This window comes from Physeter macrocephalus, chromosome 5 (assembly GCF_002837175.3).
Source record: "Physeter macrocephalus isolate SW-GA chromosome 5, ASM283717v5, whole genome shotgun sequence".
NCBI classification, from domain to species: Eukaryota; Metazoa; Chordata; class Mammalia; order Artiodactyla; family Physeteridae; genus Physeter; species Physeter macrocephalus.
Window position 1 is genome coordinate 73854373 of NC_041218.1, and position 27778 is coordinate 73882150.

Consider the following 27778-nt stretch of genomic DNA (forward strand, 5'->3'; position numbering starts at 1 on the left):
TTTTGCGGTACGCGGGCCTCTCACTGTTGTGGCCTCTCCCGTTGAGGAGCACAGGCTCCGGACGTGCAGGCTCAGCGGCCATGGCTCACGGGCCCAGCCGCTCCGCAGCATGTGGGATCTTCCCGGACCGGGGCACGAACCCATGTCCCCTGCATCGGCAGGCGGACTCTCAACCACTGCGCCACCAGGGAAGCCCTTCGTTTTTAAAAATTTATTATTTATTAATTTTATTTATTTTTGGCTGCATCGGGTCTTGATTGCAGCATGCGGGGTCTTTGATGAGGTGCACAGGCTCTTCATTGCGATGCGCTCGGGTTTCTCTCTAGTTGTGGCGTGTGGGTTTTCTCTCTCTAGTTGTGGCGTGCAAGCTCCAGGACCTGTGGGCTCTGTAGTTTGCGGCACACAGGCTCTCCAGCTGAGGTGGATGAGCTCAGTAGTTATGGCGTGCGGGCTTAGTCGCTCCGCGGCACGTGGGATCTTCGTTCCCCAACCAGAGATCGAACCCGCATCCCTGCATTGTGAGGCAGATTCTTTACCACTGGACCACCAGAGAGGTCCCTCATTACAGACTCTTATTGAAAGACATCCATGACCTCCCAGTTCTAATGATTCTGGAATTACCAGCAGATTATGCTCCTTCATTTATTCTGATACGTAGTCCAGACTTTGGACTAGCTGGACCCCTAGCTAGTCCCCAAAGTCCTGAAAACTCCTCTTTATCTTTGATCTACCCATTCTGACACTGGCCTCTGCTTAGTTCACTCTGTCAACCTTCAATGCTACAGTCTTGTCATCTTTCAGATCTCTTAAGTGCCTTGAAGTATTTGACCTAAAAAGCCACCACGCTCCCTGAAATACTCTGTTTTTGCCACGTTTTAGAGTATCTTATGTAAGTTGGATATTGGGCCTCATTGTGCCTTAAGATGCAAGACCTCTAGCATGATCTAGGGAAGACTCCTTTTTCATGTTCCACATCTCCAGCTTGGGAAAGCAGGAAAAAAGTACAGGATAAAAATCACGATGCAGTGTACTCTGGAATATTTCATTCCTCCCCCGCCCCAAAATGATAGTTATACTCATATACTGATGGATATGGGAGGAAGTTCCTATTGTCATCTACCTGTAATTCAGTTAATGATTTTTTTTTAATGGCAGGTGGGAAGAGCCTATGACAGACCAAAACTACTTTGATAATAAATATTTAAAATAAACCTTTTGGTTTCATGTTGGCACGTTGGCAAGTTGAATCATGGCATTTATAAAGATTGTATAGGATTCTGGCCACAATTGCACTACAGATTTTCTACCACAATGTTGGAGAATAGGCTACTTTTTTTTTAAAGAGCTACCTTACTGGTCTTACTAGATTCTCATGGGTTTTGCTAAATACTATACTTTCCTTTGTAAATGTTCTTTAAATATTTCAATTAAATGGTGATTTATTTTAAAAATCAGCAATAACAAATGTGTAATAGAAGCCAAGTATTACAGAATGCTTAATCTTTGATAAATACATTCAGAGCCATTTCATATTTATTTAACATACAATTGCTGTCTAATTTAATCTAAATTAAATGGTTGCTTGAAACCTATAATTCAGAGGCTTCCTGAACCTCCTTTTATGGCAAGAAAAATAAGAAATCATCAGTTTTGCCCTGAGGGTAGAAACTTATCTTTTAAAATCAGGTATTTCTGTCTTGAAATTAAAAACCTGGGTCATTTGGGAAATGGAATTCCAAGGAAATGTTTTTGGCAATGAGATTTATGTCCATTGAGACATGGATTGGAGCCCTGGTCCGGGAAGATCCCCCATGCCATGGAGCAACTAAGCCCGTGCACCACAACTACTGAGCCTGCGTACTGCAACTACTGAAGCCTGTGTGCCTAGAGTCCGTGCTCTGCAACAAAAGAAGCCACCTCAATGAGAAGCCCACGCACTGCAACGAAGCTAGCCCCCGCTCGCCACAACTAGAGAAAAGCCCGCGCACAGCAAGGAAGACCCAACACAGCCAATAAACAAATAAATAAATTTATTTTTTAAAAAAAAGCAATTAGTCATGAAGTAACCACAAGGACAAGTATAGTAGATAAACTTTTTGGCAGTAGTCACTACAAGAATGCCATGACCATCATTATCTGAGCTGGATTTGGGGAGTGCCATCATGAATTAATGCTGTACCAATGTTGAAAAGCAAGCTTAGTTCCAAGGGTTAATTCGAAAAGGAATTAGGGGTTTTAGCAGGGGGGCAAGTAATATATTTCTTTTCGAAGTGATAATATCAGAAAATCAAAGTAGATTTTTTTTTTCCTGAAAATCCGTTTTTATGAATGTAAGTTAAAGCTTGATTAAGAAGAATGGGTAACAGTCATTAACATTTGAGGAGTGTTATTCAGGCACAGTTGGTGCCGTGATTGTATTAATACATTGAACTAGTACTTCAGTATGTGGATTCAAACACAGCTGAGAGGTTTGAAGGACACGTGCTGGAATCAGCAAGCCACTTCCTTATTACAGCTTTGCCATTGTCTGTGTTGCTTGGGCAAGTTAATTTCTTTTTAACTCATTCTCCCACTTGGGCAGCTGTGATGATTAAATGAGATCATGTGTTTCAAACACATAGCATGGTACCTGGTGATGGTGGCTCTCACTAACATGAGTTTCTAAGTGATGTAAGGAAAGGGACTGTCTTCGTTATGCTCAAAACTATATCCTCATTGGCAAGCACAGTTCCTGTATTCTACTTTCACTCTGTAAAACTAAATTAATGAAATTCCTTACAAGTTTCATAGAACTGTGTAAGAAACAGTCTGTGACAGGGACTTGAGTTTTCTTTGTGGCTTGTTGTATTTCTTGGGACCTAAACATTTTCCCTGGCTGCTCCACCAGCCGAACTTTGAGAAAGATTTTTTACGTGTACTGGCCACAGTATTTTTTTAAAAACATTAAGAAAAGAAAATAGTTATTCTGTAGTAGGTATATTATAAGAGCATGACATTTTTCAGGGCTTTGCTTTTCTTTACTTTTCTTCAAAAATTGCTCTCCAGTATCACCATGGGCCCTGAGTCCAGAAAGTTGGGTATTGTAATTTAAGAGTGTGGACTCCAGAGCCAGAAGGTTTAAATCCTACCTTTGCTGTTTTACCTTGGACAATGTGCTTTAACCTCTCTGTGTTTACTTCCCATCTCTAAATTGAGAATAATGGTAATACCTCTTTCATATCTGTGTGTGTGTGTGTGTGTGTGTGTGTGTGTGTGCGTGTTAGCTGTGTTGAACATTAAATAAGTGGTAAAGAGCCTACCCTGCAATAAGTTCCACATACACTTTAGCTATTAACACACATTCATCCAGGTCTATAAAGTCAGCTTCAGGTCTCTCTACTATTTATACATCAGTCATTTAATTAACATACTGAGAATGCCAAGCACTGTACTAGGCATTGGATATACAAAGCCAGGCAAGATGTGGTCCCTGCAGTTTATAACCTCGTAGGGTGAACTCACAAATTAAGGACTATAGAGAGAAATCAGTGTGAAGGGGGCACATAGGAACAAGTCTGCATTGCCCAGGGGGCTCAGGATGTTGCTTACACTAAATTAAAAGGTGAGTAGGGGTTAGCTGGATGTGGACAGGACATTTCATCAGTGGAAGCTCAGAACTGTGGGCATTGTTTGGTTGCTGTGTTCATCAAATTGTATAAATAGTTACATTTAAGTCAAGGGAAGAGTAAATGTGGGGACATGACAGAAGATGGAGCTGGAGAGAGAGACCATGTCTTGAAGGCTTTGAATTTAATCCTGAAAAATGTGAGAAGCCAACGACAAGTGGTTGGGTGGCTGGTGTATGGAGGTCACTGCTCTCTGAAAGTGAGCCTAGAGTTTTCTGCTGGGATGCTTGCCCATCTCCAGGCCCAGGGTCTTCTCCTAACTTGTACACTCTTTCAGCTGTATAAACCCTCCCATAGTTCCTTGAGCACAAGATTCATTAGTTAGAAAAGGCTTGCAATGTCCAATTTGACGTGGCCAGTGATCATACAGAGCCCTTGGTTCTTTAGAAGAGTTCACAGTTCTAGAAATCTCTCTGTCTGGAAAAGGTCACCTAATTTACATAAACCCGGGTTCATCCAGGACTGGGATTCTCCTGTTCTTTTAAACAAAGTGACCCACAGATTTTGGCTTTGGTTCAGGGTAACAGAGAAGCTAGCAGCACTGACTCTATTTGAAGTATCTCATCATGACTGAAAATTCATCATAACCTTATTTTCTTCTAACAACCCGCTTTTTCCAGATCCAGCAGACACTTTGTTCAGGCATTGTCAAGGTATGTGTCTTATTCCTCAGCATACTGGCAATTGGCACTTAGTGGGGGAAATGGGTGGAGAATAGCGGGGACAGATGAACCCTTTGGGTACATGGTGACATGCATTGGTTACTTCATCTTATTCTCAGTGAAAAGTAAACATGCTTTATGTGTGTGGGTTTTTAAAAAAATTATTTGGGGCTCTTCTCACTTATTTTAAACAGGCAGTAGGGTCAGTGGTTAACGCCTCGAGTCTAAAGCCTGAGTCCTGACATTACTATATTCTAGTTGTGTGACCTTGGGAAAGTTACTCAACTTCTCTTTGTTTGCCCCTCTAGAAAGTTGGATACTGTCTGTAGCTACCTCATAATGTTGGTGTGAGGACTGAATGAAACATCTGTATGAACCCCAGGACCTGGCGCAGGATAAATATTTTAGAATTGTTCATTGTTGTAGTTACCATTACTCTTCCAACTTTCCTTACACTTTCAATTTTACCTCATGAACTGTTATTCTGTTATCGATTTATCTTACGCCTATAGCATATTCAGGGATATGTGAAAATTTATTAACTCAAAACACCATCCTTTTAAAATTAATTAATTAATTAATGTATTTATTTATTTATTTTTGGCTGTGTTGGGTCTTCATTGCTGCCCGCGGGCTTTCTCTAGTTGCAGTGAGCGGGGGCTACTCTTTGTTGTGGTGCACGAGCTTCTCATTGCGGTAGCTTGTCTTGTTGCGGAGCATGGGCTCTGGGTACACAGGCTTCAGTAGTTGTGGCTTGCTGGCTCTAGAGTGCAGGCTCAGTAGTTGTGGCTCATGGACTTAGTTGCTCCGCGGCATGTGGGATCTTCCCAGACCAGGGCTCGAACCCGTGTCCCCTGCATTAGCAGGCAGATTCTTAACCACTGCTCCACCAGGGAAGCCCCACCATCCATTTATTACCTCACGGTTCTGTTAGGTCACAAGTCTGCATAGACTCAACTGGGTTCTCTGCTTCTGGTCTTACAAGGTTGGTATCAAAATATCAGCCAGGCTGGCTCCTTATGCTGGAGGTTGTAAGGAACAATCCTCTTCTAAGTTTATTTAGTCCCTTGCAGTTGTAGAACTGAGGTCTCCATTTCCTTGTTGGCTAGAAGCTACCAACATTCCTCCTCACATGGTCCCTTACATTTTCAAACCATCAGTGGTGCATCAAGTCTTTCTCATGCTTCAAATCTCCCTAACTTCTTCTTATAATACCAGCTAGAGAAAAACTCTGCTTTTAAAGGGCTCTTGCGGGACTTCCCTGGCGGTCCAGTGGTTGAGACTCTGTGCTTCCACTGGAGGGGACGTGGGTTTGATCCCTGATCTGGGAACTAGGATCCTGCATGCTGCGTGGCATGGCCCCAAAACTTTTTTTTTTAATTAAAAAAAAAAAATTGAAGGGCTCATGCGATTAGATTATCTTAGCCAACCCTCTCCAGTTCCCCCCGACAGTGCCTGAAATCTTCCCTTTGATTTACTCAAAGTCAGCTGAAACATCTTTTTGCCATATCACAGGAGTATACATTATATGCACAGATTTCATCCACACTCAGAGGAGACTGTATTATACAGAGCAAAAGTTATTGTGGGTCATTCTGAGATTTCCGCCTACCATACTATCTAATTGAAATGGAATTAAGTAAACTTAAATAGAATACATTCATTCCATATTCATTCATTCTTTCAGTAGCATGTACTGAGCATCTACTATGTACCAAGCTAGGTGCTAGATTTGAACGTATTAATTCTGGCAATTTATTTTTTCGAAAAAATTTTGAAGAGTAGGATTATCTGGAAATATGGGTTCCTGTTCTCCAAACTTATTTTTCCATTCCCAATTTTGCTGTCTGGAACTGTAATATATATGGTCCTATGTGAGCATAACTGAGTAATTCTACAACTAAGTTTACTAGTAGAAAAACCAAATGAATGAAAAAAATGATACCATTTAGAATACTTTGCCCATTTACCTAAGAGAGCTTTTGAATCATGAAGAGGGCTGATGGGCTGGTGAGGAAGTAATAGATATTGATATTGCCTATGTGTCAAGTGCTGGGTGGGTGCATTTTACATATATTATTTCACTAAAACTAAATAACATGACTGTTCCTGTATCAGAAGTGGAAAGCTGAGGCAAAGATATACAAATGCGTAACACTGCAAATGTTTGAATATGTCCTCTATTATCTTCTGAGTTTCTTCTAAACAGATGTATGTCTTCCATCTATTAAGCTTTATAAAAATGTGTTTATTTTATAACAATTATCTTTCTCTATGTCAAATTTTATTTATCCGTTTACGTGCCCCTTATATGTAATTTCTCTGGAAGCAGGAACTATATCTTATTCATCCACGTATTTCCCTAGTTATTGTTAGAGTGTGTGCTCAGTAAATACTTGTTGAATTTGAGTAGTGCAAAGTACTGTAATGGGATCATCATTGCTTAGCATGAGTCTGTCCTGCTCTTGTTCCATCCCACTTGGCCAATTTTGCGTGAGCGTCGATGAGAGAATAGATCCCATGTGTTTAATGCATTATTGAAAACAGCAGTAAAAGCTAGTGATTGGCAAATCAAATTGCAGTTGGGGTTTGGCAAAAACAATTTTGTTGAGGGGTGGGAAGGAATGGTCCTATGATATCCAAAATCATTTTCTAGGGATTTTTATCTCCTCACCGGTTTTATACTTGTGTATTTTAAGGGAAATTTAATTCACGTTTCTGGATCATTTACACTTAACACACCAAAGCAATGATTTGTAAAAGCCATTTGGTGTCTAGGAACTCTTTTTAAAGTTCCTTTTGAACTGGAAATCATGTCTGAAAAAATGGGCAGTCTTAATATCTATTGGGTTGGCTGAAAAGTGGGAAATGCTTTGGGTTCTCACCCCAACTCTGTAGTTAACTATTTGCCTTGATAATTGACCTTTCTGAGTCTTAGTTTCCTCAACCTTAAAGCAAAAGGATTGGAGTATTTAATCTTAAAATTCATTACTAGATCTTAAGTTCTACAGTTAAACTCTTGTATTCAAAAATATAAAAACTGAATACCTGCTATGTGCCAGGTTCTGTCCAATGTACTGTGTTTATATATATATTGAGGTGGATTTTTATGATTAGATACTTATTTCAAATCTGTGAGGTAGAATAAATAATCCGTAGTTATATGTCCAGGTGAGAAAACTGAGGTTCATGTATTTGAAGTATAAGATTTATATATAAAACTATGGCACATAGTAGGCATTTAGTAAATAAACTGTTGATTTGTAGATAGATGGATCATGGATGGATGGACGGATGGATGGATGGATGGTCAAAATGCCAGTCTACTTTTCTTGCCATTTTATTCTCAGAAATTCCTGAGGATAAATATTTTTTAATTTCATTTTTCCAAAATATTGGCATTGAAGTATTCTCTTGTCCCAGATTTTGTTTAGGATACAAACCAACTCTTCATTTGTTTTCAAAAGGTGCTGAGAATATAAAGTTACTTCCTGGAGCATCACTGATTGGAACAGTAAAAGGATTTTTACTGTACTTGAAAGTGCCTTCTTTAAAACATATGCAATATTTATAGGGCTGCTTGGAATAAGCCAACTGAAAGATTTAATGATAATAATCTCCTTAGTTCTTCTAAAATTGATTTCCAGTTTCAATGAACTTGAAAAGAGTCCTAGGACATCAAATAAATAAAGATCTTAACGTGAAATGAATCTTCAAAATATGTTCATAAATTTACATTTTAAACATGACCAGAAAATATATACCTTTCCCATTATTAAGGTGATGCTTTAATGAAAAATTTTCATTTGCATGAAATAAACCTTTTTTGGCTACAGATGAAAGGATTTTATGGTAGCGACAATGGTTTTGTAGGTTAAATGATCCCAACATCATCAGGAACGAATCACAAGTGCCTACCATATGAATTACAGCATCATAATTCTTAAAAAGGTATTTCTGTGGAGACCATTCTTCCCATCTGCAACAATCAGCTTCTGCTTTGAAGTCCTGCTAGGGAGCCTCACAATACATGAGCCAGCCACATGCTACCCAAACTTCTCTCTCAACTTGAGTTTGACTGCATTTTCCTAAAGAACAACATGGTAACTTAATGACTGAGGGGTTTAGAGAGGAAAATGACTACAATTTTTGTAATTACACTTTACCGTATATTCATTCTTCAGTTGATCTTTCCTGGACATAACTACGGAAATTTTGCCAGTGGATGTGCAAAATTAAATTGCAAATTAAAACGGGACAAAAATGTCTGACTCCATTGATCCCTACTATATTGAGTTTGCAATGAAGTCTTCACAAATATTTTAGGACCAAATGAAACTAACCTGTTAAAAAAGGAGTAAAACTGTTATTGAGGCTTTTTTTTACCATATCAGAAAGAGTTACAAAAATTACATAAATCAGTAACGTATTAGGTGTCAATATTTCTAGAGCGACTGTCACTGCTGCTGACTCTACTACCTCTGCTAAATGGCACCATGGGGTGGGGGATTGCCTCTGTCATTCTTGCTTTGTTTACTTGAAGCTTTCCTCGGCAGACATAGGAAATAATAGTGAAGAAGCACTTGTAGTGAATGGGAGACTGATATCAGAAAAGTTAGGAGATTTTCAAGTAGAAGTGAAATGATTTCTAATCAGTCATTTTGTGTCACTATTTCTTTATTAATCAAGTGAATCATGACCCAGGTACCTACCTTTCTTGGGAGTTGGCTGCTGATTCTAGAGTGTGATTTTTATAGGATGGCAAAATAGCAATGGTTAACTACACTCTCAGTTGGAGAGAAGTCCCTCTTCAACCTACAGCAGAAGTCCCTTGGTGTTGGCCTCCCTAGAGAGTTCTGATACACTACATGTTTTCAATTTCATAATAAAAACAGACTTTCTAAGAGTATCTCACTTCTCTAAGCTTCTATAAGAATGTTTCAGTTATCCACAACAGGCATTGCTGAACGCACATGAATGAAGTTTATAAAGTTTAGGAACTTCATTCCTGTCTTGCCATCATGTGCTTTACTATTTATGTTCTATCTGATACTCTGGTAAAAAAGAAAAGTTAGCAGTAAAAAAAAGCAAGCCTCTTTTCATCCTATAATAATACGTAATAACACTAGAATCAGATAAGTGCTTCAGCCATACAGGAGGATATTATTTGCAGCCTTATATATAAAGCTGAAAACTAGTAATAATTTAATATCTAAAAACAGGGAATTAGTTGGTATATTAATACATTTAAAATGATATTGCAGAGTATATGAAACATGTTTTCCACTGTATTTGTATTTGTAAATGTAAATTTAAAAATTACAATATGATCCTGTTTTATTTTTAAAATACACAAAAACTATAAGCATGAAATACCACAAAAGTGGGATTGGCTATTTCTGGTTGGTAGGACTGGATTTATAATTATATAAATTATAATTATTTTATTAATATTTATTATTTATTTAAAATATATATAATATATAACAACATATATCATATTTGTTATATATTACATAATTTTATTTGCCTTTTTTTTCTATTTCCACATTTTCCACAATGAACATGTGTTAATTTTTGTTTTGAAAATAGTTGTTTTCAAATGGAAATTAAAATAAAGTTAGGGTTGTTTCCTTGCACTACAAATATTCTGGGAACTATTTGGGAAATATTAGGGAGAAGCATATGAGACATGCCATTTTGAAGGGTGAATCCTTTTGTGTCCTATGGCTTAGTTATTAAATATATATCTAAAGTTTAATCTTTGAGCCTTCCTAGAGCAACTTTTCATTTCAAACAATTTCTCCAAACCTAATAAAAAGGCTGACACGATATGACTTCTTTAGCAGAAATAAACCCTCATAGAATTTCGGGAAATCACAGTGAAATTGGTCACTGCTTATTTAATACTCTTTTCAGAAGCAACAAAATTAAGTTTGCTTCCAGTGAATCAGAGGATTTCTAGCTGAAGATGCCCTTGCAATTCTCTTCCTCAGTGGTGTCTCAGTCTTGGTAGTTACCAGTTCAGTATGTTTGGTCATCAAAAAAAAAAAAAAAGATTTGTTACAGTGTACCTTCCTTCTTATGCTTATAATAATGCTGATTTAATTAAATTAGCTTAATGCTTTTTGAAACAACCAGGTTATATATAGTATTCTTTAGTGTAGTGGCAGTAGCAGTAGTACAGTAAGTAGTAGTGATAGTATTTTGTTAACGCCTCATTCTAGAAGATTTTCTCAGAAGAGCTTAAGGTGCCAACTTTCACTTTGAAAAATATTTCTTAGAGTATTCTGTCATAGTCAATGCACATGGTAGGGACAACTTCTGAGGCTGATTTTCACTGAATATGTATCATTTCCAGTCACTAACCTGATCCTGCCCATCTTGCTGCCCTAGGCAACAAGGATCCTCCCTAAGTACCCCACCCTCTAAAAAAAATTCAGAAACAAAAGGTATATGTGGACCTTAAGAACCCAGTTCCACCCCATTTCATATCTGTAATTGCTTGAGCTCAACATGCACCGTGTTATGCAGACTTACTTTCTCACTTGATCGCTTCTTCCCCATCAACCCTCACAGTCCAGACACTTGAACCTCCTTGAGGAAAACCTTGCTGGAGCTATGCTCTCTGCTATAATTTTTCAGCTGTGCAGGTTCAGTTTGTTGTGACAAGTAGGATGAGCTTTTGTGCTTTTGTGAAGCTGGAAGTAAAAACTATTAAATGAAACTTGTAATTATGCCCGTTAAAATTATGTTACAAAACCTCTCAAATAAACACACATACACGCACGCACGCACACACCACTGAATCTTCTTTTTCTCACGTCCAGAAAAGTAATACCTTGACATTGGTAGCCACACTTAGCTTTCCTAATCCCTCTTATATATGTACAGCAGTAATGGACACAGTAGAACTCAGGTTAATAGAAGTAAAACGTTATTCTTAAATTTCTTACTTTGATGGGAAGAGAGAGCTTAGGCCTCATAGAAATTTTATTTCTTTACTTCACTTGAATGTTTTGTGCAAGGATAACTCAGAGTTCAGCTGCCTCAATCTGTGGCTCCAGAGATCACATGGGGAACATGTGAATGGAAATAAACCCTGTAGGTAAAAGAAAGAGGAATTTGGATAGAGATCAAAGATTAGCTTCATTCCATTCTTTCCTTCCACTTTTTACTATCCCATCTAAATTTGGTATTTTACGGGACTTTTTTTTTTATTCCCAAAGGAAAGAGTGAACTTAAATCAGATTTGAGACTTTATCCCTCCCCCCACCTCCTTTTTTTTAATTCATGTGATTTGATCCGCTCAGTAGTAACTTTAGATAATTGAATTCTCAATTGCTAGGAACCTTCAGTATGAAAGATGTGGCATACAGGCTTGATTTATTATTATCTCTTTTTAAGTTATCACTGTAGCCATGGTTTAGGTTACAGGAAAAGCTGTTCAGAATATTTAACAATATGATTAGCAGAAATATCTGTCTATGAGTATTATGAGTATTTCTTGCTCATTTATCTTCTAGAATGGAATTACTTACTATGTGCTACTAACCATGACTTAGGCCAAGAACGTTTCTAAGCATTAGGATCAGAACTCTGCATTACACATTTTCTGTAAGCTGACCGTTCTTTTTATAGCAGTCAGGTCAGAAGGTGGAGCTTAATGTGTTCAGCCTCATTCCTAAATGGCCTGTGGAAAAGATTCTTATTGGTATCATCATGAGGTCCATAGAAGTGAAAAACACAATAACGCTTAAAAACAGTTTTCACCTAATTTTTAAATCTTTTTTAGAATAGTTTTTGCCAAGTATTTAGAAACATAAGGTAATTATAAAGTGAATATTTTGACTTCCATCAAAATAGCAGCTAAGTGGATAGAATCAACATTGCAGTGCTGCAAGGTAATGGGGAAATGAACTCACCTTGTTCATAGTTAACCTCAAGTGCTAGACCAGAGCTGAAATTCTGGACAGCTCTGGTTTATTGAGTGGATATCTCAATGCATTCCAAGGATTAAGATGATACTATTTCATTGTTTTAAAATGGAAGCAACTTAGTTTGGCTTTAGGGTCTCATTGCTTGGCAATTTTATAGACTTGCATTACTTCTACCAACCTTATCCTGAAAATTTACTTTCTTTTCAAACAGAAACCCACAATACCTAAGAGAAGAACAAGTTTAGGGTTGAAAGCAGCCTAGGTAGGCTTGCAGACCATGCATTTCCACATTCGCGATAATTCTTTCAAGTTTTCATGGATATAGAAATATTGTAAATATTATAAGTATTATATAAATGAGGGAGAAGGAAATAGTCTCGTACTTTAGAATGGTTAATACAAGAAGCTAAAAATTTGAATTAATGTAAACACTGAAAAAATGAGTAACAAAACTATAGAGGCAAAAAAGATCATTGGTTTGCAGGGATTGGGGGGTGGAGAGAAGGGATGAATAGGTGGAGCACAGGAAATTTTAGGACCTTGAAACTAATCTGTATGATGCTATAATGGTGGATACATGACTTTATGTGTTTGCAAAGCCCATAGAACTATACAACACAAAGAGTAAATCCTGGTCATAGACGTTTGTTAACAATAATGTATCAATACTGGTTCATCACCTGTAACAAATGTACCACACTAATGCAAGATATTATTAATAGGGGAAACCACAGCAAGGGGGTAGGGTAGTATATTGGAACTCTCTGTACTTTCTGCTTAAATTTTCGATAAACTCAAAACTGCTCTTAAAAAGTCTATTAATTTTGTTAATGTTTTGGTTTCTTTCCTTCCAGTTTTTTTGAGATATAATTGATATACAAGTATTGTATAAGTTTAAGTGTATAGCATAATAAATTGACTTATATAAATCATGAAATGATTATCACAGTAAGTTTAGTGAACATCCATCATCCCATATATGTAGATGTAAAATTAAAGAGATAGAAAAAAAATTTTCCTTGCAATGAGAACTTTTAGGATTTACTCTCTTAGCAGTTTTCATATATGACACACAGCAGTGTTAATTAGATTTATCATGCTGTACATTACATCCGTAGTACTTATTTATCTTATAACTGGAAGTATGTACCTTTTGACTGCCTTCATGCAATTCCCCCTCCCCCTAAATCCCACCTCTGATAACCACAAGCCTGATATCTTTTTCTCTATATATCTGTTGAGTGCATTGGGTCTCATGTGTCTTTTAAAGCCAAAAGAGTATCTTTAGAATTATGTTTGAATTCCTTTCTCTTTTCTGTGTGCATATCTATTGTAGATTTTTGGTTTGTGGTTACCATGAGGTTTATATATAGCAGTCTAAATATAAATATGATTATTTTAAGTTACTGATCTCTTAAGTTCAAACACATTTTAACAACCCTGAATTCTAACTCCCCTTCCCACGTTTACTGTTTTTGACATAATATTTTACATCTTTTTGTTTTGTGTATCCCTTAAGTACTTATTGTGGATATAGATTATTTTACTTCTTTGGTCTTTAAACTTTACTACTAGCTTTATACGTGGCTAATTTACTACCTTTTCTATATACTTGCCTTTACCAATGAAACTTTTCTTTTCATAATTTTCATATTTCTAGTTATGGCCCTTTCTTTTTCACATAGAGAAGTCCTTTTAACATTTCTTGTAAAGCTGGTTTGGTGGTGCTGAACTCTTTTAGCTTCTCCTTGTCTGTAAAACTTTTGATCTCTCCATCAAATCTGAATGAAAGCCTTGCTGGGTAAAGTATTCTTGTTTGTAGGTTTCTCCCTCTTATTACTCCAGGATCAGCAGGTGTGTCTGACTCAGGCTTCTTTCAAATTACTGTTTCTGCCGTGGGTCCTGGAGAGTGTAAGATTTTGTGTGTGCCTTTAAGATTGGAGTCTAGGGACCTCCCTGGTGGCGCAGTGGATAAGAATCCGCCCGCCAATGTAGGGGACATGGGTTCGAGCCCTGGTCTGGGAAGATCCCACATGCCGAGGAGCAACTAAGCCCGTGAGCCACAACTACTGAAGCCTGTGTGCCTAGAGCCCGTGCTCCACAACAAGAGAAGCCACTGCAGTGAGAAGCCCATGCACCGCAACAAAGAGTAGCCCCCGCTCACCGCAACTAGAGAAAGCCTACGCGCAGCAACGAAGACCCAATGCAGCTTAAAATAAATAAATAAATGAATAAATTAATTAATTAATAAAAAAGAGTGGAGTCTATTTCCCACAGCCCTCTGGCTCTCCCCAAAGTAAGCCCCACTGCCCTTCAGAGCCAAACTTTCTGGGATCTTGGCTTCCCAGTGCAGGACCCCCAGGCTGGAGAGCTCGATGTGGGGCTTGGACACCTCGCTCCTTGGGGAGAACCTCTGTAATTGTAATTATCCTCCTGTCTGTGGGTGCCCACCTAGGAATATGGGTCTTGACTATACTACATCTTTGCCCTTCCTACCCATCTCATTGTGGTTCCTTCTTTATATCTTTAGTTGTAGATCTTTTCTGATATCCTTCTAGTCTTTTTTCTCAATAGGTGCTCTGTAAATAGTTGTAATTTCTGTGTGCCCATGGGAGAAGGTGAGCTCAGGGTCTTCCTACTCCACAGTCTTGGCCACTTGTTTTCAACAAGTCGATTCAAGAACTTGTGGGCCACTGAGCATCTGAGAATCTGGGAGCCCAGTCCAGATGTGTTATGCTGTTAGCAACACATCTGTTAACTGCTTTAAAAATATAATTGTTTTAAAAATTAAATTTTTATGTCCTGCATGTTCTTAAAGCCTATTAAAAAAATGAAATGCCATAATGAACACATGGTTGTTTTTAAAAAAAATTATTTATTTATTTATTTTTGGCTGTGTTGGGTCTTCGTTTCTGTGCGAGGGCTTTCTCTAGTTGCAGCGAGCAGGAGCCACTCTTCATTGCGGTGCGCGGGCCTCTCACTGTCATGGCCTCTCTTGTTGCAGAGCACAAGCTCCAGATGCACAGGCTCAGTAGTTGTGGCTCCTGGTCCTAGTTGCTCCGCGGCATGTGGGATCTTCCCAGACCAGGGCTTGAACCCATGGCCCCTGCATTGGCAGGCAGATTCTCAACCACTGCGCCACCAGGGAAGCCTGAACACATGGTTTTATATATTTTCATTTAGCCTTTTTTTTTCAGTAGTGCCTGAAATTGAGCAGGTTGATGAAATGTTAAAATTTTTTAAATACTAATTGAGAGACATTTACATTTGGCAATATGAGTGACTGCATATCCTGAAATACTCCTACATGAAAATATCAAGACTACTCTTTTAAATTTATGGATGACTTCCAAAAAGATGAAGAAAAGTGAGCAAATACTATAGCTGTTGGCCACCCTGGGCTATCCCAAAGTGTTCAGTTGGCGAAAGCTTGAACATTAATAGACTGCTAGAAAGGGGAGTCAACGCTTTGGGTCTATGAAGGGAAGGGTTCTGATTGGAGACCAGAATAAAAAATGGAATGTCAAAGGGCCAACTCTAAAGGAAAGGATAAATAGGAGAAAAGGAAATACTGCTGAGTAAAACAACAAATTGATCTTAGCTATGGCTATCAGTAGAGGGAATTTTGAAGGGAATGGAAAGGGAAGAAAAAAAAACTATATGTTTTTCTATGTCAATTTGTAATCAAGTTTTGGGGTCCATATTTACATTATCTGTGCATTAAAAAAAACAACAACAAAAAACAGCCCTTGAGTCTAAGAATTTAAAATTGATCTTGGTTGGTAATGTTTCAGCCATCCAGCAGAAGCAAACAAAATCACACTCAACTCAGGTTTCAAAGATAAATATCACATTCAACTCAGGCTTCCAAGCTTTCTCACATATAAAGTTCTGATTAATATGACCTCAAAAAAATTCAAAAAACAAAGGAGAATTAAGACATCATGAGGCTGAATCATCAGAAACAAAAAATAGTAAAACTAAGCCATAAATACTTCAAATAGCAGATACAGAAAATAAAATAATTATGCCTAAAGAAATAAAAGAAAGAAATAAAAACATGAACCAAAAGTAAGAAACTATAAAAATGACTAGGAAGTTATGAAATATAACCAAATAGAACATCTAGACTTGAACAATGTAATCACTGAAATGAAAATATCTGTAGAAGTATAAATAACAGATTAGATACATCTGGAGAGAGAAAGTCTGGAAGATAGATCTGAAATAAAAGTACACATAATGCAGGACAGAAAGAATATGAAAGAAACCTTCAGAGATGTTGAGAATACAGTAACAATGACTACATCTAATTGGAGTTCCAACATATGATAATAAAGGTTATAAATAACTTTACTGAATAAGTTTGAACACAAAAGATAGAAATTTCTAGAAAAATATAACTTAGGAAGATATTGAAAACACAAATAGTCCTCTAATCCCTAAAGAAATTCTCAATAGATAAAAATCTTCCTCAAAGAAAACACAAGAGTCACATGGTTTTACAGAAGATTTCTACCCAACATTCTAGGGTCAAATAATAGAAAAAGAGGGTCTGACCATAATAAAATTCAACATGGTCAATAAAAGAATGGAAATTTATAGATTAACCCCTTTTATAAACATAGGTGAAAAAAAATTCTAAACAAAGCATTAGTCAAACAAATCCAGCTTTGTATAAAAAAGATAATATATCACAACCAAACTTATTTCATAAATTCAATGATGGCTAAATATTTGAAATATTAATGTAACTCACAACACTATGAAATTATAGGAGAAAAACCATCTCATTTGGTATAGTAAAATAATTAAATTCAACATCTGTTTATAATAAAAACTCTAATTTGGAGTAGAAATAGAAAGGTTCCTCCTTATACTGAATGAAACCACAGTAAGATGCTATCATTCATCCACCCAGTTGGCAAATCATACCAAATGGCGGCAAGGATGTGACTAAACTGGGATTCTAATATATACTGCTTCTCAGAGTGGGGATTGATAATAGTCCTTTGGAAATGATCTGGTATTATTTAGCAGGTTTTAAGTCATGACAATTTCCCTCTGCTCTTGCACATGTACACCAGAAGACTGGTATAAGAATGTTCATGGGGCATTTTTTTTTTTTGGCCGCACTACATGTCTTGTGGGATCTTAGTTCCCCTGACCAGGGATGGAACCCCGGGCCCACGGCAGTGAAAGCACAGAGTCCTAACCACCGGACCTTGAGGGAAGTCCCATAGGGGCATTTTTTGTAATAACACAAAACCTAAATATTTGTCAACAGGAGAATGGGTAATAAATTCTTCTATACTCGTTAAATGGCCTACTAGACAGCATAGAACTGTAGCTACATGTATCAACAGAGATGAGCTAACAAAATGTGCGAAAAGAGCAAGGTGCAAAAGTATAAAACCATTTTTATAAAGTTCCAAAATAAGCAAATTAACAATGGAAAGCAAAGGAGTTATAAACATAAACTCAGGATCCTGATTTCCCATAGTGAGGAGGAATTATGTTATTAGAGAGAAGCATACAGGGGGCTTCAGAAGTATTTTCCTTAAATTGGAAGGTGAGTGACCAGGTGTTTGTCATATTATACTTTATAACATAAATAGATGTTATTTTTTGCATTTATCAACTATTTCATAGTAAAAGAATGTCTGTAAAATCTAATGTGATAGTTAAGTACTTTGAGGTGATACATAGAAAACTTCCTTTTATAATGAAGGCAGATGATGGACACAGGAAAGAAATATTAAGCAAACGGAATTGTTTACCTTATTAACAGCCAAACACTATTCAAGTTTTTCATCCAGGTACACATAGAATGTGTTGTGAAAGGCAGTAATGTGCACTGGTGAAGAACCAAAACGACTGTTGCAAATCTTAGTTGTGATACTTCTTAGCTGTGGGATCTTGGGTTTTGGTGCCCTCATTTGTTAAATAGAGATACTAATAGGACCTAATTTATCAAGTTATTGTGAGTATTAAACAAGTTAGCACATGGGAAGTGCTGAGAAAGGACATATGCAGAATAAATGCTCAATCAATATTAGATTCTAGTGGTCAGTTAACTTTTAATTTATACTTTGAAATGTTCTGTTTGCATTATGTTAGGCTTTGGTCATTTGACGAAGCAATTGATGACACTGGCTGATGGACATGTGGTGTTGGCTCTAGAAGGAGGACATGATCTCACAGCCATCTGCGATGCATCAGAAGCCTGTGTAAATGCCCTTCTAGGAAATGAGGTAAAAAACTAAAAGTACAAAAGAGTAGGGGTAAAGGACCAGGAATGTATGCATGCATATTTTTTGTCTTTTAAAATCACATGAACTCAGAAAACACAATGTAGCTCTTACAATTTTAAGGAAGAAGGCAAGCCTTAGATAAGAAAAGTTTACATGTTCTCATGTTATATGCTATATGGAATCCATATAATACTCCGCTCGATCAGGTTATTGGCAGACCTCAATAAATAAGTAAAGATAACCCTTGGGAGGAAATGGTTTGTATATTGATCCGGCTAATGAGCTTTGAAACACTGAAAATGAAATAGCTCAAAGAAAAGTTCTCTAAGTATTTTCTGTAGCATTATGTCAGTTCAGGGGGGAAGAAAAGCTTTTGAAAAATATTTTTTCAGCTTTATTAACGTATAATTGGCAAATAAAATTATTATATATATATCTAACATATACAGTTATGATTTGATATGCATATACATTGTAAAATGATTCCCTCCATTGAGTTCATTTAACACATTCATCACCTCACATACTTTTTTTTTTGATGAAAATACTTGTTCTACTCTCTTAGAAAATTTAATTATACAAGACAGTATTATCAGTTATATTCACCATGTTATACATTACATCCTCAAGCCTTATTCATCTTATAAGTGAAAGTTTAAAAACTTTTACCAACCTCTCCTTATTCCGCCTACCACCCAGCTCCTGGCAACCACCATTCTACCCTCTGTTTCTATGAGTTCAACTATTTTGTTTGTTTGTTTTTGGTTCTACATAAGTGATACCATGTAGTTTTTTTTTTCTCTGTATGGCTTATTTCACTTGGCATAATACCATCCATGTTCATCCATGTTGTCACAAAAGACAGAATTTCATTCTTTTTTTTAAGATTGCAGAATATTCTATTGTGTCTGTGTTTGTGGCTGTGTGTGTATTACATTTTCTTTATCCATTCATCTGTGGATGGACACCTACATTGTTTCCAAACCTTGACTATTGTGAATAGTGCTGCAATAAATTTAGCAGTTCAGATATCTCTTTGAGATAATGAAATAGTGATTTCATTTCCTTTGGATATTTACCCAGAAGTGAGATTCCTGGGTCATATGGTAGTTCTATTTTTAATTTCTTGAGGGACCTCCTGCTGTTTTCCATAGTGACTATACTACCAAGAATGCACAAGGGTTCCCTTTTCCCAGCATCCTTACCAGCATTTATCTCTTCCCTTTTTGATAATACACGTCCTAACAATATGTGAGGAAGTATCTCATTATGGTTTGATTTGCATTTTCCTGATCATTAATGATGTTGAATACCTTTTCGTGTACATGTTGGCCATTTGTATGTCTTCTTTGGAAAAACACATATTCAGGTCCTTTGCCCATTTTGAATTGTGGTATTTGGTTTTGTTTGTTTGTTTGTTCGTTTTGCTATTGAGTTGTATGAATTCCTTGTATATTTTGGATTCTAACCTCTTATTGGATATGTGGTAAATACTTTTTCCCATTCCATGGGTTGCCTTTTCATTTTATTGATGATTACCATTGCTGTGCAGAAGCTTTTTAGTTTGAGGTAGTCCCACTTGTTTATTTTTGCTTTTGTTGTCTTTTCTTTTGTTCTCAAATCCAAATAACCATTGCCAACAGCGATGTCAAGGAGCTTACCCCCTATGTTTTCTTCTAAGAGTTTTATGATTTCAAGTCTTACATTTATGTCTTTAATCAATTTTGAATTGCTTTTGTGTATAAGATAGGGATCCAGTTTCATTTTTTGCATCTGGCTATCCAGTTTTGCCAACACCATTTATTGAAGACACTATTCTTTCCCCATTGTATATTCCTGGTTCCTTTCCTGAAGATTAATTAATGGGTGTATCTCTGGGATCTCTCTTCTGTTCTATTAATCTATATGTCTGTTTTTTTTTTTTTTTTTTTTTTTTTTTTGTGGTATGCGGGCCTCCCTCTGCTGTGGCCTCCCCCGTTGCGGAGCACAGGCTCCGGACGCACAGGCCCAGCGGCCATGGCTCACGGGCCCAGCCGCTCCGCGGCATGTGGGATCCTCCCAGACCGAGGCGCGAACCCGGTTCCCCTGCATCGGCAGGCGGACGCGCAACCGCTGCGCCACCAGGGAAGCCCCCTATATGTCTGTTTTTAATGACAATATCATACTGTGTTGATTACTTGTAATATAGTTTGAAATCAGGAAATGTGATAACTCCAGCATTATTCTTCCTTCTCAAGATTGCATTGGCTATTTGGAGTTCTTTTGTGGTTTCATATGAGTTTTAGGATTTTTTTTCTATTGCTGTGAAAAATGCCTTTTGGTAAGTATTGCATTGAATTTATAGCTCACCTTGGGTATTATGGACATTTTAATTATATTAACCTTCCTGTTCCATGAACCTAGGATATCTTTCCATTTATTTGTGTCTTCAATTTCCTTTATCAATGTCTTAAAGATTTTTGTGTATAGATCTCTCACTTCCTTGGATAAATTTATTCCTGAGTAGTTTGTTTTTGATGCCATTGTAAATGAGATTTTGTTTTCTTTATTTCTTTTTCAGATAGCTAATTGTTAGTGTACAGAATAATGACTGATTTTTCTGTGTTGATTTTTTTATCCTGCAACTTTGCTGAATTCATTTAGTTTTAACAGCTGTTTGGTGGCATTCTATATGTATCATGTCATCTGTAATAGTAACAGTTTTACTTCTTGCTTTCTGATTTGGATGCCTTTTATTTCTTTTTCTTGCCTGATTGCTTTAGATAGTATTTACTTACAGTACTATATTGAATAACAGTGACAGGACTGGGTATCCTTATCATGTTTCTAAACTTAGAGGAAAATTTTTCAGCTTTTCAGCATTGAGTATGATGTTAGCTGTGAGTTTATCATATACGGGACTTATTATGTTGAGGTACCTTCCTTCTATACCAAATTTATTGAGAGTTTTTTTCATGAAAGGATGTTGAATTTTGTTAAATGCTTTGTCTGCATCTATTAAGATGATTATATAATCTTTATCCTTCATTTTGTTGATGTAGCTTATTGCATTTATTTATTTACAGATGATGAACTACGCTTGCATCCCAGGAATAAACCCCACTTAATCATGGCATATGATCCTTTTAATGTACTGTTGAATTCAGTTTGCTCATATTTTGTTGAGGATATTTGATCTCTATTCATCAGGGATATTGGCCTGTAATTTCTCTCCTTGTAGTGTTCTTTACTGGCTTTGGTATCAAGGAAATGATGACCTCCAAAAATGAGTTTGGACATCTTACCTCCTCTTCAATTCTTTGGATGAGTTTGAGAAAGATTGGTATTACTTCTTCTTTAATATTTGATGGAATTCACCAGTGAAGCCATCTGATTCTGGATTTTTCTTGGTTGGGAGGTTTTTGATTACTAATTCAATCTCCTTACTAGTAATTTGTTCAGATTTTCTATTGCTTCATTTTTCAATCTTGATGCGTTTTTTGTTTCTAGAAGTTTATCCATTTCTTCTAAGTTATTTAATTTGTTGGCACATAATTGTTCGTAGTAGTTTCTTATGTTCCCTTGTGTTTCTGTTATGAATTGTACTGTCTCCTCATGCATTATTAGTTGAGGCTTTTCTCATTTTTTCTTAGTCTAGGTAAAAGTTTATCAGTTTTGTTTATCTTTTCATAAAACAAGCGTTTTATTGATTTTTTCTATTGTCTTTTTAATCTCTATTTTATTTATTTCCACTCCAATCTTTGTTGTTTCCTTCTTTCTACTAATTTGGCCTTAGTTTATTCTTCACTTTTTAGTTTCTTGTGGCGTAAAGTTAGGTTGTTTTGTTGAGGTCTTTCTTTTTTCTTAATGTAAGCATTTATCACTATAAACTTCTCTCTTAGAATGGCTTTAGCTGCATGCCATACGTTTTGGTATTTTGTGTTTCCATTCTCATTTGTCTCAAGATTTATTTTATTTCTTTTGATTTCTTCTTTGACATATTGATTGTTCAGTAGCATGTTATTAAATTACTATCTATTTGTGAATTTTCCAGTGTTTTCTTGTAATTGATTTCTAGTTTCATGCTATTGTGGTCAGAAAAAATAATTGGGATGATTTCAGTCTTTTAAAATTTGCTAAGACTGGTTTTGTGGCCTACTGTATTATCTCTCCAGGAGAATGTTCCATGTGTGCTTAAGAAGAATGTATATTCTGCTGCTGTTGGATGGAATGATCTGTATATGTCTGTTAGGTCTATGCCATCTAATGTAGTTTAAGTTCAGTGTTTCGTTATTGATTTTCTATCTAAGCTATCTGTTGTGTTATATCCTCTTGGTGAATTGACACCTTTGTCATTTTATAATGATCTTCTTTGTCTTATATTACAGTTTGGGGGTTAAAGTTTATTTTTTCTGATATAAGTATACCTGCCCTGCTTTTTGTTTCCATTGGCTTGACATATATTTTCCATCCCTTCACTTTCAGCCTGTGTGTCCTTAAACCTGAAGTGATTCTCTTGTAGACAGCATGTAGTTCAGCCTTGTTTTTTTAATCATTCAGCAACTCTATATCTTTCGACTGGAGAATTTAGTCCGTTAAATTTAAAGAAGTTATTGATATATATGGGCTTATGTTGCCATCTTGTTGTTTCCTGGCTGTTTCGTAGTTCTGTTTTTCCTCTCTTGCTGTCTTCCATTTGTGAATTGATGATTTTGTGTAGTGGTATGTTTTGATTCCCTTCTCTTTATCTTTTTCATATCTAATGTAGGTTTTTGCTTTGTGGTTACCATTAGGCTTACATAAAACTTCTTATAGTTTTAATAGTGTATAATATTTTAAGCCAATAACATCTTAATTTTTAATGCTTAGAAAAGCTCTACATTTTTATACTTTCCTCCCACAATTTATGTTTTTGATGTCAAAATATACATTTTTATATTGTGTAATCATTAAAATTTACTGTAGTTATGGATTATTTTTAATACTTCAGTCTTTTAACCTTTACACTAGAGTTATAAGTGATTTACCCACCACCATTACAATATGAGTATTCTGAATTTAATTATAAAAATATATATACATGTATGTATATACATACATGTATGTGTGTGTGTGTATATATATATAATATATATATACTTTACTAGTGAGTATTATATACTTTTATGTTTTCATGTTACTAGTTAGCATCCTTTAGTTCAGCTTGAAGAACTCCCTTTAACATATCTTGTAAGGCAAATCTACTGGTGATGAACACTTTAGCTTTTGTTTCTCTTCAAAGCTTTATCTCTCCTTGAATTCTTAAGGACAGCTTTGCTGGGTGAAGTATTCTTGGTTGGCAGTTTTTTTTTTACTACACTTTGAATATATGATCCCATTCACTTATGGTCTGCAAGTTTTCTGTTGAAAAAATCCACTCATGGCTCTTCAGGAAAGATGGCGGAAGAGTAAGACACGGAGATCACCTTCCTCCCCACAGATACATCAGAAATACATCTACACGTGGAACAACTCCTACAGAACACCCACTGAACGCTGGCAGAAGACCTCAGACCTCCCAAAAGGCAAGAAACTCCCCACGTACCTGGGTAGGGCAAAAAAAAAAAGGAAAAAACAGAGACAAAAGAATAGGGACGGGACCTGCACCAGTGGGAGGGAGCTGTGAAGGGGGAAAGGTTTCCACAAACTAGAAGCCCCTTCACGGGCGGAGACTGCGGGTGGCGGAGGGGGGGAAGCTTCGGAGCCACGGAGGAGAGCACAGCAACAGGGGTGCAGAGGACAAAGCAGAGAGATTCCTGCACGGAGGATCGGTGCCGACTGTCACTCACCAACCCGAGAGGCTTGTCTGCTCACCCGCCGGGGCGGGTGGGGCTGGGAGCTGAGGCTCGGGCTTCAGTTGGATCCCAGGGAGAGGACTGGCGGCGCGAACACAGCCTGAAGGGGTTAGTGTGCCACGGCTAGCCGGGAGGGACTCCGGGAAAAAGTCTGGACCTGCCGAATAGGCAAGAGACTTTTTCTTCCCTCTTTGTTTCCTGGTGCAAGAGGAGAGGGGATTAAGAGTGCCACTTAAAGGAGCTTCAGAGACGGGCATGAGCCGCGGCTAACAGCGCAGACCCCAGAGACAGGCATGAGACGCTAAGGCTGCTACTCCCGCCACCAAGAAGCCTGTGTGCAAGCACAGGTCACTCTCCACACCTCCCCTCCCGGGAGCCTGTGCAGCCCGCCACTGCAAAGGGTCCCGTGATCCAGGGACAACTTCCCTGGGAGAACGCAGGGCGCGCCTCAGGCTGGTGCAACGTCACGCCGGCCTCTGCTGCCACAGACTCGCCCCACACTCCATGCCCCTCCCTCCCTTCCCCCAGCCTCAGTGAGCCAGAGAACCCGAATCAGCTGCTCCTTTAACCCTGTCCTGTCTGAGCGAAGAACAGACACCCTCCGGTGACCTACACGCAGAGTCGGGGCCAAATCCAAAGCTGAAACCCAGGAGCTGTGCGAACAAAGAAGAGAAAGGGAAATTTCTCCCAGCAGCCTCAGGAGCAGTAGATTAAATCTCCACAATCAATTTGATGTACACTGCATCTGTGGAATACCTGAATAGACAACGAATCATCCCAACTTGAGGAGGTGGACTTTGAGAGCAAGATATATTATTTTTTTCCCCTTTTCCTCTTTTTGTGAGTGTATATGTATATGCTTCTGTTTGAGATTTCGTCTGTATAGCTTTGCTTTCACCATTTGTCCTAGGGTTCTGTCCGTCCGTTTTTTGTTTTTTTTTTTTACTTAAAAAAATTTTTTTCTTAATAATTATTTTTTATTTTAATAACTTTATTTTATTTTATCTTATTATTTTATCCCCTGCCTCCCGCCCCCTCAGAAGCAGCAGATTAAAACTCCACAATCAACTTGATGTACCCTGCATCTGTGGAATACCTGAATAGACAACGAATCATCCCAGTGTGAGGAGGTGGACTTTGGGAGCAAGATATATATTTTTTCCCCTTTTTCTCTTTCTGTGAGAGTGTATGTGTGTGCATCTGTGTGAGATCTTGTCTGTATAACTTTGCTTTCACCATTTGTCCTAGGGTTCTGACTGTCCTTTTTTTTTAACTTAAAAAAATTTTTCTTCTTAATAATTATTTTTTATTTTAATAACTTTATTTTATCCTCTTTCTTTCTTTCCTTTTTCTTTCTTTCTTCTTTTCTTTCTTTCTTTCTTTCTTTCTTTCTTTCTTTCTTTCTTTCTTTCTTTCTTTCTTACTTTCTTTCTTTCTACTTTTCCTCCCTTTTATTCTGAGCCGTGTGGATGAAAGGCTCTTGGTGCTGCAGCCAGGAGTGAGTGCTGTCCGTCTGAGGTGGGAGAGTCAACTTCAGGACACTGGTCCACAAGAGACCTCCTAGCTCCACGTAATATCAAATGGTGAAAATCTCCCAGAGATCTCCACCTCAACACCAACACCCAGCTTCACTCAACGACCAGCAAGCTACAGTGATGGACACCCTATGCCAAACAACTAGCAAGACAGGAAAACAACAACACCCATTAGCAGAGAGGCTGCCTAAAAACAAAATAAGGCCACAGACACCCCAAAACACACCACCAGATGTGGACCTGCCCACCAGAAAGACAAGATCCAGCCTCATCCACCAGAACACAGCCACTATTCCCCTCCAACAGGAAGCCTACACAACCCACTGAACCAACTTTAGCCACAGGGGACAGACACCGAAAACAACAGGAACTACGAACCTGAGGCCTGTGAAAAGGAGACCCCAAACACAGTAAGTTAAGCAAAATGAGAAGACAGGAAAACACACCACAACTTCCCTAATATAGGAAAGGAAATAGTCAATCAAGTCCAGGAAGCACAGAGAGTCCCATACAGGATAAACCCAAGGATAAACACGCCAAGACACATAATAATCAAACTGTCAAAAATTAAATACAAAGAAAACATATTAAAAGCAGCAAGGGAAAAACAACAAATAACACACAAAGGAATCCCCATAAGGTTAACATCTGATCTTTCAGCAGAAATGCTACAGGCCAGAAGGGAGTTGCAGGACATATTTAAAGTGATGAAGGAAAAAAACCTACAACCAAGATTACTCTACCCGGCAAGGATCTCATTCAGATTTGATGGAGAAATTAAAACCTTTACAGACAAGCAAAAGCTGAGAGAGTTCAGCACCACCAAACCAGCTTTACAACAAATGCTAAAGGAACTTCTCTAGGCAAGAAACACAAGAGAAGGAAAAGACCTACAAGAACAACCCGAAACAATTCAGTAAATGGTAATAGGACCATACATATCGATAATTACCTTAAATGTAAATGGATTAAATGCTCCCACCAAAAGACACAGACTGGCTGAATGGATACAAAAACAAGACCCATCTATATGCTGTCTACAAGAGACCCACTTCAGACCTAGGGACACATACAGACTGAAAGTGAGGGGATGGAAAAAGATATTCCATGCAAATGGAAATCAAAAGAAAGCTGGAGTAGCAATTCTCATATCAGACAAAATAGACTTTAAAATAAAGACTATTACAAGTGACAAAGAAGGACACTACATAAGGATCAAGGGATCAATCCAAGAAGAAGATATAACAATTGTAAATATTTATGCACCCAACATAGAAGCCCCTCAATACATAAGGCAAATACAAACAGCCATAAAAGAGGAAATTGACAGTAACATAATCATAGTAAGGGACTTGAACAGCCCCACATTCACCAATGGACAGATCATCCAAAATAAAAATAAATAAGGAAACACAAGCTTTAAATGATACATTGAACAAGATGGACTTAATTGTTATTTATAGGACATTCCATCCAAAAACAACAGGATACACTTTCTTCTCAAGTGCTCGTGGAACATTCTCCAGGATAGATTATAACTTGGGTCACAAATCAAGCCTTGGTAAAATTAAGAAAAGTGAAAGTGTATCAAGTATCAAGTATCAAGTATCTGCCACCATCACCCTGATGCCAAAACCAGACAAAGATGTCACAAAGAAAGAAGACTACAGGCCAATATCACAGATGAACGTAGATGTAAAAATCCTCAACAAAATACTAGCAATCAGAATCCAACAGCACATTAAAAGGATCATACACCATGATCAAGTGGGGTTTATTCCAGGAATGCAAGGATTCTTCAATATACGCAAATCGATCAATGTGATACACCATATTAACAAACTGAAGGAGAAAAACCATATGATCATCTCAATAGATGCAGAGAAAGCTTTTCACAAAATTCAACACC

The 27778-nt window shown here is 37.4% G+C and overlaps 1 protein-coding gene across 15 annotated transcripts in view; it reads left to right on the forward strand.

The window, feature by feature from the left end:
- HDAC9 (histone deacetylase 9) overlaps positions 1–27778 on the forward strand; it is a 604670-nt gene that overhangs the window by 491313 nt on the left and 85579 nt on the right. For all 15 annotated transcript variants that reach the window (XM_028490082.2, XM_055085027.1, XM_055085034.1 and 12 more), the window contains one exon: positions 18388–18521. In XM_028490082.2, coding sequence (XP_028345883.1) covers positions 18388–18521 — 134 coding nt within the window. The remainder of the gene's footprint in view (positions 1–18387; positions 18522–27778) is intronic.